At 39.2% G+C, this 14,777-nt stretch overlaps 1 protein-coding gene across 7 annotated transcripts in view; it reads right to left on the bottom strand.

The window, feature by feature from the left end:
* The window catches only part of fmnl2 (formin like 2), a 42,361-nt gene extending 29,859 nt beyond the window's left edge, over positions 1-12,502 (bottom strand). For 2 of the 7 annotated variants that reach the window (XM_023951087.1, XM_023951091.1), the window contains exons 1-2: positions 11,757-12,501; positions 1,648-1,731 (exon numbers count right to left, since the gene is read on the bottom strand). In XM_023951087.1, the coding sequence (XP_023806855.1) occupies positions 1,648-1,731; positions 11,757-11,870 (198 nt within the window). In that variant the 5' untranslated portion in view covers positions 11,871-12,501. Of the gene's footprint in view, positions 1-1,647; positions 1,732-11,756 lie in introns of all 7 variants that reach the window. The other 5 variants (XM_023951085.1, XM_023951090.1, XM_023951086.1 and 2 more) reach the window with 4 other exon arrangements.
* Between the last annotated feature and the right edge of the window lie 2,275 nt (positions 12,503-14,777).

Here is a 14,777-nt window from a genome sequence, read left to right as displayed (position 1 = left end):
AGTTCAACGTCCCTTTGATAAATGTATAATTCCTACAGTTTCCTCCTAAATTCATCCAAGGTCAACTTTTTGTCTTTCATGTTGAAGATAATTTGAAAATACAAGTAACTGGAGCCAAGTGAAATTTGTCAAGTAACCACTAGAGGCTTGGTATATGAGCAAGGCTATCATTCAGACCAATCAGATAAATTGTTGAACTTTATAGCAGAAATAGACTTGCAGTCGGCGTAAAGCTCTTTTTTATCTCAGAACCTGGATTTGTATGTTTAGATGATTATACATTTATGCCCAAAAGAGAAAACAAAACTTCTTTTTCAATATTAACTATTTTTGATCACTTATCCATAAAGCTTCTGAGTAGTTTCAAAAAGAAGAAGTCAGATCTACTGGCATGATAGAAACGGCTCTTTGCAGCAGGCTACATCCTGCAAAAGTTGTTTACCCTCCGTGTACAAATACTGAAACAAAACTATCATATCTATCAGGGCCTGAAAGTCTGTCTCACAAAAACAGGAAAGACAAGAGGAGCACTGCCAAAGAGTGATGCAGAACTGTCACGGTTTCAAATCTTTCTCCACCTAAAAAAATATCTTATGCTGGTCTACAAAACTGTAAAGAGCTGGTACGGTGCTGCACATTTTGCAGAAAGGCTTTTGGGTAAGCAGGAAAGCCAACAACAGTCAAAACAAATGCTTATCTAAATAAAGGGAGCTCCAAGACAAACATACTTTGGTTGTGTTTTAATTTAAAAAAATGTACATTTGTTTGAAAATAGTGGTTTAAGAGTTGTTTATCACATATTTTGGAGTTTGACAAAAAAAAAAAAATAGAAAAATAAATTTATATGTTAAAAAAAAACTCCTAAATAAAGGAAATGGGTGGTAAACATTGTAAAGTGAATTTGTGTTTACAGCAAAATGCCCTGAGACTTCAGTAGTATTTGTATAAATTACTGTGAAATATTTCAAACAGTGGTGGCAGGCTTTTAAAGCTAATGTATCTGCCATCTACCTTCATTTTTTCCTTTTTCACTATTGTAGATTAAGCCATAAAAATGGGTAACTCCCAGAGCTGCATACACCCCTGGGTGTATAAATTTCTGTTGTGGATGCAGAAAAAAAAAGGAATATAGTTTGGAGGCATCGTTTAACAGAAAAAGATAACTTGTTCAGAATTGCTCCACTAAAAAAATGACACTAATTTTCCTTTAAAGTTCTGAACTTGGCACCAGGAGGATGCCTGACGGCTGGACAGCCGCCAGACAGGCTCCCTCTGGCACAGTTCTCTTCGGGGTCAGTGGCTATCAATGCAGTTTGAGCGGGTGGTGGTTTTGATCTCATGGCTGGTTTCCATCGCAGCTAAAGAAGGCAGGAAGTGTGACAGTGAAGTTGCAGGCCCTGTGAGGCTTTCGGGCATCAGCTCACTGAGCAAGCAGCCTCTGGGCTATGATGCCAGGGGCCTGTCTCAACCGGCTGCATAACCAACTTGACCGGGCGAGCAAAGCAAAAAAGCAATGAAGTCGTGGATAAGTAGGAACTTGACATACATAGAATAGTCTGTTGGTGTTTTACACGCTGCAGCATTGAATAAAGGGTGACCTATACAGAGATTATGGCAGACAGCTTCATAGGAAAGATTGGTGTCAACCTGATCGCAGATTAGTTCCCATTTCTTCTCGTTGTCGTACTGCCTCAGCAGTCGTGCCTTGTCTGGAGGAAGATTCATTGAGTTCTGAAAGAGAAGACAAAAAGTCAGCATAAAAAAAAGAGGAGTGGAGATTGATCCATCATCCCTGCAGAAGGACGAATGTTTTAACACACACTTCCAGAGATTGTAAGATATACACAAGCAAGACATTTGCACACCTACTTAGAGTTTAAACCATTTTGGAGACAAATTGTGACTGGTACAAAAAATTAAAATTAAAAAATGTTTATGTATAGCAGATTTATTTCAGTAACTGCATATTTAATAGTGTAAGAAACTTTAGACTGTTAGCTTAGAGAGGTTGCAACAAATGCTTCTATGCTAGAGTAAGAGTATTAAATCATCATTTATTGGATTTGCGTATGGGAGGGTCACTTCAAATGCAATAAAGTGATCAAAATCAGCCAAGAAGGAAAGAGGAAGTAGCAGAGGTGCATACAATATTAGCAAAGAATTTTTTATATTAATACACAAATGATTCTAAAGGGAATATTCTTCCAAAAAAAAAAAACTGGTGCACTTTCACCTAAATGGATCAAAATGAAGACAAAAAACAATCTAACAGTCAAAGGCAAGAAAGTTTCTAGGCTGGACTTAGGCAAGTGACTTGTTAAAGAGACATCTGCTAAATGTCACCGTGTCTCATGCATGCCTCGTTTGGTGTCGCAACAAATTCCAAAGAAGACTGTTAAAAAGATAAAACAATAAAACATGTTGAAACAGGGTAATAAACAAGAAAATGCAGGGAAGTGGGATCTGAGGACCGGCATTAAAATACCGTGAAATAAACAACCAGTATATGTGAATTTCCCCAAAAAATAATATTTCTTAACCCATTAATAACATTTGTGAGCTCAGCAGGAACAAACGAAATCAAATCCTTCCCCCTCAAGCTTTAAACTGTTCATCTTTCATATAAAACGCTTCTGTAAATTGTAAATAAATATCCAGCACTTCCCTGGAAACTAAAGAAGAGTTTCCTGCCTAACAACAGTTACCAACAGCAGTTCGCTTTCATCAGCTGGTTGGGATTTTTTGTTGTTGTATTACAGTGTATTAATACATGTGCGTGCATATAACGCCATCCATTTACTGTTCTCTTTAAGTAGAGACAACGTCTGAGCATGTTGTTTATACAGAGGAAAAAAATGCATCATTTTATTCCCCTTCCTTGTCTGTCTGCCTTAGTTTAAAATTAAAATGTCTTCCAAATCTTTGAGTGTCATTATATGAATTTAATTCCCCAAAATGTAGATCTCTCTGGAGACAATGAGGCTTGGATATGTATGTTTCCCTTCATTCATCTTGAGTTCCAGTTATATAAAGATAAAAGAATAGGTTTTTTTACAAATCAAGTTAACTAATTTGTTGGGAATTGCATCATAAAAAATAAAAATAAAAAAAAGCTTTGCTTGCACAAAAGCATCTCTGCAATGGTCTCAACTGTTTCCATCCTAAGGCTGATTCCCTCATTCAGAAAAAGCATCAAGTATTTGAAATAGCACCAGCAACCTACAGCTCCACACGCATGCATGGCAAATGTAAAAGAAACAGAGGATTAGGACAACGCTGACGATTACAAAGACAAACAACAACAGAAAGATCAGAAACTATCATCTGTATTCATTTGTAGAATTTAGTAAAATAGTGAAAACTGTAAAAATGATTGCTATTACCACGAAGAGGTGGGAGGGAAATAGGCACAGCATAATTTTGAGGTTGTTTTTCCTTCTGCAGTCATGGGCAGGATCATCCATCAATGTGTTCAACCACCAACTTTCCTCCCCTGGATTTTCCATAAAAGCTCAGAGGGGGGAGTGAGAAGAGGACGAATGAGGAGAATCCCCAGAACAGACCGATCTCCAAGATTAAGCAACACTAAAATCAACAGAGACGTCCAACCCACAGCTTCAGTTTACTCTTCATTAAGAAGAGACACTAAATTGTTTTTAATATAGAAAATTAAGTTTACTGATTGTTGTGACAACTTTCTTTTGAATGGAAGAAAACCTGACGACTGAAAACCAATCAGAAGCCCAGGACTTACACATCTATCTGCCTCACAAACAGCTCAACTTAAATAAAACAGGAGAATAATAAAGCATATACTGTTAACTTCCTAACAGTATAAAAAGTCAATTATTACCATGTGTCTATTGTTTTATGATGTATTCCAACAACAACATATTAGTTAAGAAGTTCTTGAAACTCAACTGGACAGAACCACATACAATAGAAAATTCTATAGAAATGTTTTCTTCGAAAATAAAGAAGATGTACTAACAGCAAAGAAAGACTTATTTTTGAAAATACTGCTCGCCTCTAATCAGCTGATCAGGCATAAGTACTGGTCCACCTCATGGATCAGTTCAGCCAACCTTCAAACAAAAAATCTGCAACTGTTGACTATCCCAGTCTTTAAGGATTCTTTGTTTTTTTTCAACTTTAAGTCTTTGATGAATAATTGAAAATAAATAGATGATTGTGCATATAAATGATTGTGTTAGGGAAGATGTACAAACAACCCATCAAAACAAAAACTTTACTTACGGGTAATTATATTTTGCATGAAGCAATACATTTTCAAAATATGAATTATGTTATCTTTACATTATTTTTTCCAACAATGTCCTTTTTTGGACAGCACATTTAGTTTTTGGGTGAGAGGTTAAAGAGATATTTGTCAATGTCTTCTCAGAGTCTCCCACACAAAAGCCGATCAGGAAATCTTGATCGTATTCAGCAGAAGCTTCAGGCCAGCCTGTCACTGCTCTGCTGACTAAAGGGAGTTCAGAGCCAGAGAGGCTCCATTGATTCTACCTGGCAACTCACCAGGAATCAAACTCAGACAGTTCCGTTCCTAAACTTTCACAATAAAACCAATCAAACTAGGATCCACTTCTAAAGAAAACCATTTGGTTGGGCACTTGGGTGGTTTGCTGTGGTAGCTGTGGTCCTCCGGCTTGGTGTAACTCCAACTAAAGCAAAGAGCTACTTCTACCAGTCTTCATTTCACCCAAAATACTAATGAGTTGTGACAGGCACTCAGCTCACTGGGATCCATATCCACAAGAACCCTGTCTGCCCGTATGTGTTACTAATGGGGTGCAGTTGAAATGGGTTGGGCAGCTTTTTACCACTACCTGATGAAAGACCACCATGATGAGGACAAGAACTCAAACACCCATGTATGACTTATTAACAACTCCAAGAAATGGAGCGCTAGTAACTCATGACAAGATGGCCGTCATACTAAGAGAAGCTGACCATTAGTGTCAGATACATAAATATCCAAGACAGCAAATAAAATGTTTGACATGGAACATTTTCACATTGATCTGTCTACACTTTAACAGCTTTCAGATGTGACACAAAAACACCATGTTAGATGTAAAAACAGACAGAAGTACACTTCAACTTCAGCATTTATTTTTAACACGTCCTTACAGCTTCAGTAATCACCTCCTGCAGGAACCATTCAGGGATATTTCCAACCCTACAACTTAGACGACAACCGTGTGAGACGAAAGAGTTGTTGAATAGTGCGAGACTAAACACTTTCACGCAACGGAAATCCGAGGAATTTTCACGGGAAGCGAGATCAACTATCCTACACCTGTTCTGCTCCCCAGGAAGTTCCTTTAAAAACATTTGTTAAAGCAGACACCCAAATAAAGGGGATGGGGGAGGGCCCTGTCAAATGCTTGCAAGCATTTGTGTGTTTGAAGCCACCGTGCACTGGAAAACTCTGTCAGAGGAACCCCATCGAGGCTTGTTCACTTCATGCTGCATTTGCTGTACTTCAGTGCTGGGTTTAGAATATGAAAAAGAATTTTTTCCCCTGATTATTTACTAAGATATTTCTATAAATGGTAAGATCTAGTGTAACATTGTTATAAATAAAAGGAGCTGCTATTATGAAAGCAGTAAAAAGTCCTCCGAGGTGCCCTCCCCTCATTAGGCGCAGCGTGGCTCCATAATCCTCTGCGTTCTTGAGGGGCACAGTTGTCCCCCGTCTGTCCCCAGATTAGTTTTTAAATCCCCGACCGGGAACCCCCGACCCGCCGCTAGTTTTCTTGTTTTTGAAGCTGCTCGCTGGAATGCCTTATGAAAAAAATGGGAATTTCAAACATTTGTGCCTTTTTTTTTTTTTGCTCCGTTTTTCTGCAGCTTTCAGCCCTGCACAGCACTGTGATCAGGCTTTCCTTTTATAACATGTCATTCAATAAGTCTGAGAATAACCATGTAATACTATTAATGAAACAGTCAGATATCAAAACAGTTGCACACCAAATTCAGCAGCTGCAAGTGGAAGGACTCAGACTTGACTTCTTCCGTGTGCAATCCTGAAATCTGAGTGTAATGCCAAGCTGCTGTGTCTGAAAGCTGTTCCTTGTTTTTATTTTTCAACAAATATTGTAGATGTATTAACACTCTATATACATTATGGACAAAGGTGTAATTAAAGGCTTAGTTTAGTCTAGTGTTTTAGGCCAAAAGTACAGCTTCTGATTCGATAAAACAGCACTAGCCCGCCATGTAAATACCCGGAAACAACATCGAGGAGATGTTTTGGAGCAACAGGACGCTCTCCAAGTAAAACAAGTGAAACATGGACACAGAAGGCCAAAACAGATGGTGTGAGGTTGCGAAATCGTCTGGACTTAGGTGGAGTCCATACTGAGTTCCAGGGCGAGGAGAGAAGAAATCTCAATCAGAAAGGCTGTTGATCTAAATCTGACTTAAAATTCTAAAGAAAACTCAACAGCTTCATTCAAACCCAAATGTTAACCTACGACACTCTGGAAGACATTGTAGAGCGAAGAAAAGTTAACCCATATTCTGTTCACTAACATTCTAAATCTTAAAAAGAAGAGGACAGAGTGTCCAACCTTCGTTGGAACTGCGGTAGACAGGAGAAAGTAAACTTAAACAGTAAGGATTTCTGTAAATCTGTCATCATCCCTCAAACAACCAAAGATTCATCAGAAAGAGCATTGAGCTCACGTCTCCCTCTGAAAAAACTCAATGATGTCAGTCACTAAAAATCCAGTCTGCACTTTAAAGAAACACTGATAGACGGCTTGAACGCTTGCTTTGTAGAAACCAACCTTAAACGGTTTAGGATTTTTGTGTAATCTCATCTTTTTGAAGGAGACTTGTAAAAAAAAAAAAAAAAAAGTTAAGATGAAATTTATAAATGCTTTTTTAAACTCCATATTTTATAAAGTCTTCACAAAATCCAGACACAAAAACCTATTTATAGGCAATATCAAGAGAGTTTATCAAATTCAATAAGAAAAACTTACAAAGTTCTTAAGTTTTTTATGAGTCATGTTGTTATATTGTCTGCTATAGTTTCGATAGAGGCACATTTTCTGTCCAATACAGTCTGAAGCAGCAGTCTGTTGCATTGTGTCGGAGTCTGCTGGGTCCTGCATTAAAGTCTGGCAGTGAACACTGGTGCACATTCATCAGGGAAAGGACTTCCAATTCTGCACTGCAGATGTTAAATCTGGCAAGTTGTCATGTGACTCCAGCAGCACACGTTCCAAATGAACTTCCAAAGAAATTTGGCTAAAATAAGTAAAGGTTTGTGATGGAGTTTGAGGACAATACAACAGCCCAAGGTACTTTTTTATTTTTTGCAGAGTGAAGCCTTTTAACTCATTCATGAAGAATTTATGCGATTCAGCAGCTTGCTGTACGAACTAAAAAAAGCTTACAAAGTTCAAGGCCCTCAAAACAAAAATGATACCAACACCAATGCCACAAGATAACGCTGCAAAACACTGCCTCATTTGTCACAATGACACTCGAGGGGAAAGCTGGCTTGCCGTTGAACAAAGGTAAACACCTTCAGCTACAAATAACTCAAGTCTGAACCAAAAACCCTTTTTTTTCTGCATGCCCTCTGCCTTACAGCACAGCTGCCACTTTGGAGTCTGGACACATACGGACCACAATGCACCTCTCCTGTGTTGTGACTCCGCTCCGGTTTGTGTGAACTTGGATAATATTGGCAACAGTCTTCAAGCCTCGTGAAAGGACCAGACAGGCGGTTTGAAGGCCATATATTAGTACACCTGCAGGAAGAGCTAAAGCAAAGGAGCCCGTTGGCAAATAAGGACCCAGTGGCTCCAAAATGATGTACAAAAAGAATAACAAAAGCATCAGAGCAAACAATAACTGAAATTCATATTCATATTGACAATGAAGAACTGTGGAGATATGGTCAGACTGAAACTTATATTACAGCTGATGTTGTTGTGTTTCTTTTTTAGTTTTTGCGCACAATAAATCACAAAAACATTCAGATGTTAATGTAAACTGACTCCCAATAATCAATACTGGTCCAAGCCTGAGTGGTTTCTATTCCATGGAGTCTGGACACCAATCAAAGACCTCCTCACCTACATAATCAGCTGACCCCATGGCACCCATGCGGATGCTTTATCTAAACACTGCTGCACCACTGCCAGTCTCTTCCAAATGCCTGGCATTAGGATCCCAATGTGTCCTGACTATTTCATGCACAGCTCTGTTGTGGCTAATTGGTGGGTGAACATCATGGGGATTCAGCACAGCACAAAGCCACATGAAAACATAACACACACATATTAATGGGTTTGTGTGGCGGCGTTCTGCTGCCTGTTGGGTCCAGTGCCAGGCTCCGTCTTGGGTACCCCACAGAATAAAGAGCAGCTCTGTTCGGCAGGCCTGACACATGGGATGCAGCCACAGTTCACCCTGTGCACCTCAGACAACGGCCATTGTTCTCCTTTTTAATGAAGAAGAGCCGACGTGGAGAAGAGATAGAGGGTTAGCATTGTCACTTTCTGTATTCCCCACCAGGGTGCGAGGGGAAAAGACGAGTCATCTTGTGAGAAGAGAAAGAAAAGACAAAGTGATCTGACTTTTCAGTAAGTTTCGTATGAATTAAACTAACTTTTATCATACAGAAACCAGGATTTATTTGCTAAAACGCCCACAAGTCTCTCATCAACACAGATTAGAAGAGCTTTGATGCACTCGAATTTTTATTTTGCTAAATCCAATCAAACAAATTCACAGGAAGCAAACAAAAAGTGCCGAGTTAAATCTTGAACTTGTGGCCAGGTCAACAACCCACCCACCCCCTTATCCTACATTGCACCTCCTCGGACTTTAGTCAAACACAAACAATGCTCAAAATGTATCGACAGAGTAGATTTCAGATGCTGTACCTCTCAGCATAAATGATAGCAGCTTGGGGCCACTTTAGTGGCTTTTTCACAAAAGAAGCTTAGATGTAATCTGAACAGACTGAGAAGGGTGCCAACAATAGCTAAGCCAGCGCTCCTCCACATGGCTTTTCAATGGGTAACCTACCTGTTTTGTTTTTTTTTACCAACTGCTGGCATGCCCTTCTCCAAGCACAAGAGCCCGTGAGGTTTAGGGCGAAACAGTATCCTGGATGTGGGTACGATTTGCTTTGACGTCAAGCTCTTGTGGTTGGGCTCGGGCAGAGGAGCAGAGCTGAGGCCGGAGCTGCATTTCTGCAGCACACATTCTCAATTGGTCGGTGTCAAGCCTGTTTACTCCACATTACTGTGCATGTATACTACAAGGGGAAAGGGGGTAAACTGCTCTGCTGGGCTGTTGATAGTTATCCAGATGGAAAATAAATTCACAGTGATAAAGGCATTGTGCTAGTATTGTAGAGTAAACAAGAGAAGGGGGTGGGAGATCATAATCATGTCCAAGGCAGACTTGAGGGAGAAGTATTTTTCCAGGTGTTATTGTTAATTATTTTACAATGTGAGAAACAAAATGCACATTAATGGCAAAGGTTTCTTAAAAATCTGTGTTTCTGTTCTGACCCGTTTTCCCATTTTAAAAAATATCTTTAAACAGCCACTTTGGGTTAAAGCTTAACCTAACTTCACGGTCATGGTCACATGTAAGCTGGCCACTCAGCAGGAATTACATTACATTTAGATAATAAGTCAATTTCTAAGACCTGAACTGAGCTTCAGGGATGCAAGATGCTTCAATGGGAGCCTTTCTTTAAAGGAATCTGCAGACTTAAAAACAATCTTTTCCAAGATGGGATGGGTGCAAATATATCCGTCCTGCGTTCTGAAGAAGCTGAAGACAGACGGCATATCCATGTCCCACTCTCATGTCAACTGCTAAATGGACTCCATGTCATCCGTGTAATTGAAAACTATCTTTTATTCTTGCTAAATAAATAAAAACACATTGTTCTCATAGAAAAGCAAATATCTGAGATCCATCATCAGTTGCATCCATGAGCACATTAAAGTTAAGCCATAACGTTTGAGAATGGCAGATTGACAGATACACTAAGGTCTGTCTGCTATCCAAACGCTAGTAAGAAATAAGAGTAAGGCCTGTAAAAAATAATCTTTTTTTCTTCTTCTTTTGCATAACGCAGCATGAAATTTCTGATTCAGCTCATCTTTGATTAGAGGCTCAGATGGCTGCTCGAATGTCATCACACATCCAACAAGTCTTTAATCCCAGCGGTCCCCCGCTGGGAAGCAGTACTCGCCTGCTGTTCAAACCCATTAGGAGTGGCAAAGAAGCCGTTCCGCGGCTCGTCTTTGATCAGCAGTCTGAGAAAATCTGGACTCAAAAGTACAACCTGGCATAGAGTCACACCAGCCCCACTCATTGACAAATCCCTGAGTTTTTGGATGACAGGAAGTGATTAATAAACCGAGGAACACACTGCACCGTGGCAAACTAGGTACAAAATCTTGACTCAACTGATTCCTAGGAAACAAAGATGCCTTAGAGGCAACTTGTGACTCATCTGCACCTCAAACTGAAGGAAGGTCATAGAGTCACAGAGTGCCACTCAAAAACCAGCTGCTACCAACCACAGCGAGGACTCATTAGGGTTTAAATAGTGGTAATTCACACTAAATGCTTTGATAAAAGCAGCTTCTAAACAAACCCTCCCCCAAAACCTGAAGTATCAAGATGACAGCTTTTACTTCTTTTTTTTCCCCCATTACAGACTAACTTTCTTGATCCAATCATTTTAAAACCAAATCCAAGAAGGTAGATGATCAATACAAGTTGGTGAGAGTACAGCTGGATGGGATTACAAAGATGGGGAGGGACATCAAACTAATATTTTTTTCCATTACCCCCTAAAAAAACTAGGACTCCGTCTGTGAATGATGATGAAAACTGATTATTTCAGATAAGATTTTCTATTCTCCTTTCTCGCTAAAATATTTTTCACCGAAACAGAAAAAAAGGAAGAAAAAAAAATAATGTTTGCAAATGTACAAAAATCAAACAGCAATATATCTAACATGCCCAAGTCAAATCTGTTGCCTGAGCAGCTAATGTTTGAGAGCACTGACTGAGCCAGGCTAGAATCACAGTCTGACCCACTTTGTGCCAGCTCTCATATTTCACTTCACAGTCCTTCTGTGCAGGTTTGTATTTACAGAGCAGCAAGCCGGAAGACAACTGCACAGCTACCAAACAAAAAAAGGTAGCTGAAGCAACCAAACTGCATCAAATAATAGCAAAAGAGCAATCAATCCCAACGAATTTTTGAGGCCAATCAAAACTAATCAGATTTGTTCCCAAACTGTCTCCATCCTGACTTTTCAGACACAGGTTAACTCTCAATCTACAATCATAAATCCTGCTGAATATGTTGACACTTCACGATGACACAGGAGTGATTACAACTTCAACAGAAGCAACATCTGAAATCCAAGTTTGACTAATTAGGTTGTCATTTAGGATGGAACTTAAATCTTCTAGCATGTTGAGATTTTAGGACAAAAAAAGCAAAAGTTGAGGGCAGTCAAAAACAGTTCTGTATTTTAAAGTTAGAAACTTTTTAAGTAAAAAAAAAAAAAAACATTAAAAAGTATTTGAATTTAATTTGACCATGTTCATTTTAGTTAGAAGGTTTTTCTTAGGTACAACAAAGAGAAGAAGTCAGCTGTTCTGTCCCAGGACGCTGGAGCATGCTGGGAAACAAAGCCCAAACTTTTGGATTCGCATGTTCTTACCAAAACGATGGCGAACCTCTCCTCCAGTTCACCTGACTCAGGCATGGGCAGTTTGGTTGGCACGCCGTGGCCCTTGAAGTAAGTGGTCTGGTCCATGCTCCCTGCGTTCCCCATGTTTTCTCCTTACGCTACAACTTTTCCCTCTTGAAGAAAAAATCTCCGCGCGGCGACTGTTGAGAGAGTTCCGCGAGCTCTTTGGTTGTTTCAGCTCTCGTCAGGTTCAGGTCACGTCTTCTTCTTCTTCGATTTAAAACACATGTGAGGGGGGCAGAAGTAGGTCCGAGCTGCGGCGGAGACCCTGATGAGACATTTTCACGGCACAAGGACTGAAGGAGGAGACCTAAAGCGTGACTCGATCCGCGCGGACCTCTACGCGCTGCTATCCGTATCTTGCACAATTTTGCCTCCACTCCCTGCCGGCGGAGGAGACGACGGGCATGATTCACGCGGACGGAAACCTATTTTCTGGCTGGCGGAGACTGAGCAAAGCTGACTTTTTTAATCCCGTCACTGCTAACCAGCCTGTTAAGGGGGGTTCGAACACTATCATCTCTACAATGAGCCCTCTTCGGGGCAAGCCTCCCACTTTTTCTTGGGGCGTAGCTCCCGAAGCCGTAGCTAGGAGACGCACTGTTGCATTGTGGTAGTTGGAGTCAACTTTCAGGGGCCTCACAGGACTTTTCATTTTTGTAAACTTTTTCCCCTCCTCGGGTTAAGGGGGAATTTTTGTTTTTTGGGTACTTTGTGCTATTATGTATGAAAAGTGCTACTGAAATAAATATTGATTTGATTTAGTTTAAAAAACATTCCCAATAAATAATAAATTAAAGAAATAACCTTTTTGGACGATTATTTATTTCTTCAAAGCCCAACTCCATTGATTCATTCAAAAGTATTAGCATACTTAGATGTACGCTTAACAATGTTTTGTGTACTTTTTACTTTTTAAAATAGGCATTTGCTTGATCAGTGTGATTGATTGATTGATTGATTGATTGATTGATTGATTGATTGATTGATTGATTGATTGATTGATTGATTGATTTCGAGACTCATAGTCCAATCAATCATAAAAAGCATAAACTATCATTAAAAAGTACAATTATTCTAGAGCGAGAAATAAAAGTATTCAAAAAAGTACAATAAATAAAATGACAGAGTAAAGTCGTGAAAAGCACAGCATAAAAGTTAGCTAATAGAACAGATAAAAAGGCAGCTCTTCCAGTGTTTCTATATATCAGATTGTAAGTAGACTATATTAGTCTACTTATGGACAAGAAAAGAGTGTTTTCAGATGTACTTAGCCTACAGGTGAACATGAATATGAGGGTGTATAGTGAATGTTACAAATAACTTTTATGATAACAAATAGGACATGTATTTTATATATTCATCTGTTCTGTCTCCAGCCATTGCTTCCAATTTTGGATTTTTGGGGTCAAGAGTTAATCAAATTTGTAAATCTTTTGATGGTTTGCATTTGCCGTTCAAGCAAATCCAGAATGTAGTCTTTTGAAGGGTGCTTCCAATGCGAGGGACTGACATCAGCATCACCAGTTGTGGAGGCGGTTCTCCACACCAACAGTGGATCTCACTCAGGCTGCTGGAATGATTCCCCAGAACTTACTGTCACATATGAGGCCCAATGATACGACAAACTCAGTACTAGAAATGCTGACTTAGGTCAGTTACATTAAAGTCGTCTTCCCCTTGTGTTGCATACGTTGTAAAGATATGCTTTTCTGTTGTAAACATGCATAATGATCATTAATTATTTAATATAAAAATGCTTACTTGAGGATTTGGTCTCAAATTAATCAGAAAAGCTTTGAAAATAAGGGGGGGAAGTCAAAAAGAAGATCTAAAATAACCAGACAAAAAACAGCACACCTGGAACGTGATTGTTCTGTGATCAAAAAGTGTTCAAAGTTAAAGTGATACAAAAATATGCAAATATTGACTTACAATTTTAACACATTTTCCATCTTTGACTATAAAATCAAGTTGTAAAGCATAAATGCTCTCCTCTTTAGTTTCCAGCTGAATTCATCTCTCTGCCGTGACCAGCACATGACAGGCCGGAGAGGGACCATGCTGTAAAACAATACCATTCATACAATGTTCTTCTTGTGACCACGGCGGCAAACAAATGAAGTTGTGTTTTAAATCCATTGAATCACTTCTGATTTTAAAAATGTAAAAGAAGATAATAATATGAACCCTTTTGAACGAATTAAAGTTTTTTTTTTTTCACCCATTCACGTGTTTATTGTTCTCAGATGTGTCTTTAGTTCTATACTAAGTCAAATCAAGACAGATTGTATAGAAGTTTGTAATCACTTGTCATAACATTAAAACACCTCCATGTTCCACTGAGCATTTAGAAGGTTGCGTGTGCCGAGGCGGACAGGAGGACACCTCGCAGCTGCATTTACCAGCAATCTTGGGAGTTATGAGTAAGTTTTTATTTCTCCACAAGGCAATATAAAATGCAAAAGGCATGCCAAAAATAAAGGCAACAGAATGAGAGCAGTGTGTAAGGAGCCTCAGAGGGAGTTCAAGTGGATGCTCAGTAAGAAACATCTGTGAAATCGAGATACTTTAAATAAGTTTGCGGAGGTTTTGAGCCTTCGAGCTTTAGAGAAGCAACAAATGTCTCTTTGTTTTCCTCTTATTAGTGCTGAAGAATCCTACAGCAAGAGGACAGGAGATTCAGCAGGAAAGCCTAGGAGTCTTTCTTTGAAAACAAGTGTGCCCCCTAGTGGACGTTTAATTTATCTGCTACTTTCACAACTTTTCCTAAGGTTTTCACATGACTTCAGATTACAGTTTTTCTCAGTCGCTTTAGTACAATTCTCGGATCAGAATTGAAGTTTGCAAATACGTGTGTGCATTTCTCAAAACAATTTTGACAAACAGCAAAACACTATGGATTTCTTGCAAAAGCCTGTAACTTGGTCAAAATCTTTAGTTCATCTCTCAAAACTAAGTCTTTATGTCATTGAACATGTCAGTGCCATC

The sequence above is a fragment of the Oryzias latipes genome, chromosome 21, assembly GCF_002234675.1.
Source record: "Oryzias latipes chromosome 21, ASM223467v1".
NCBI classification, from domain to species: Eukaryota; Metazoa; Chordata; class Actinopteri; order Beloniformes; family Adrianichthyidae; genus Oryzias; species Oryzias latipes.
This window is presented reverse-complemented; position numbering and strand designations above follow the sequence as displayed.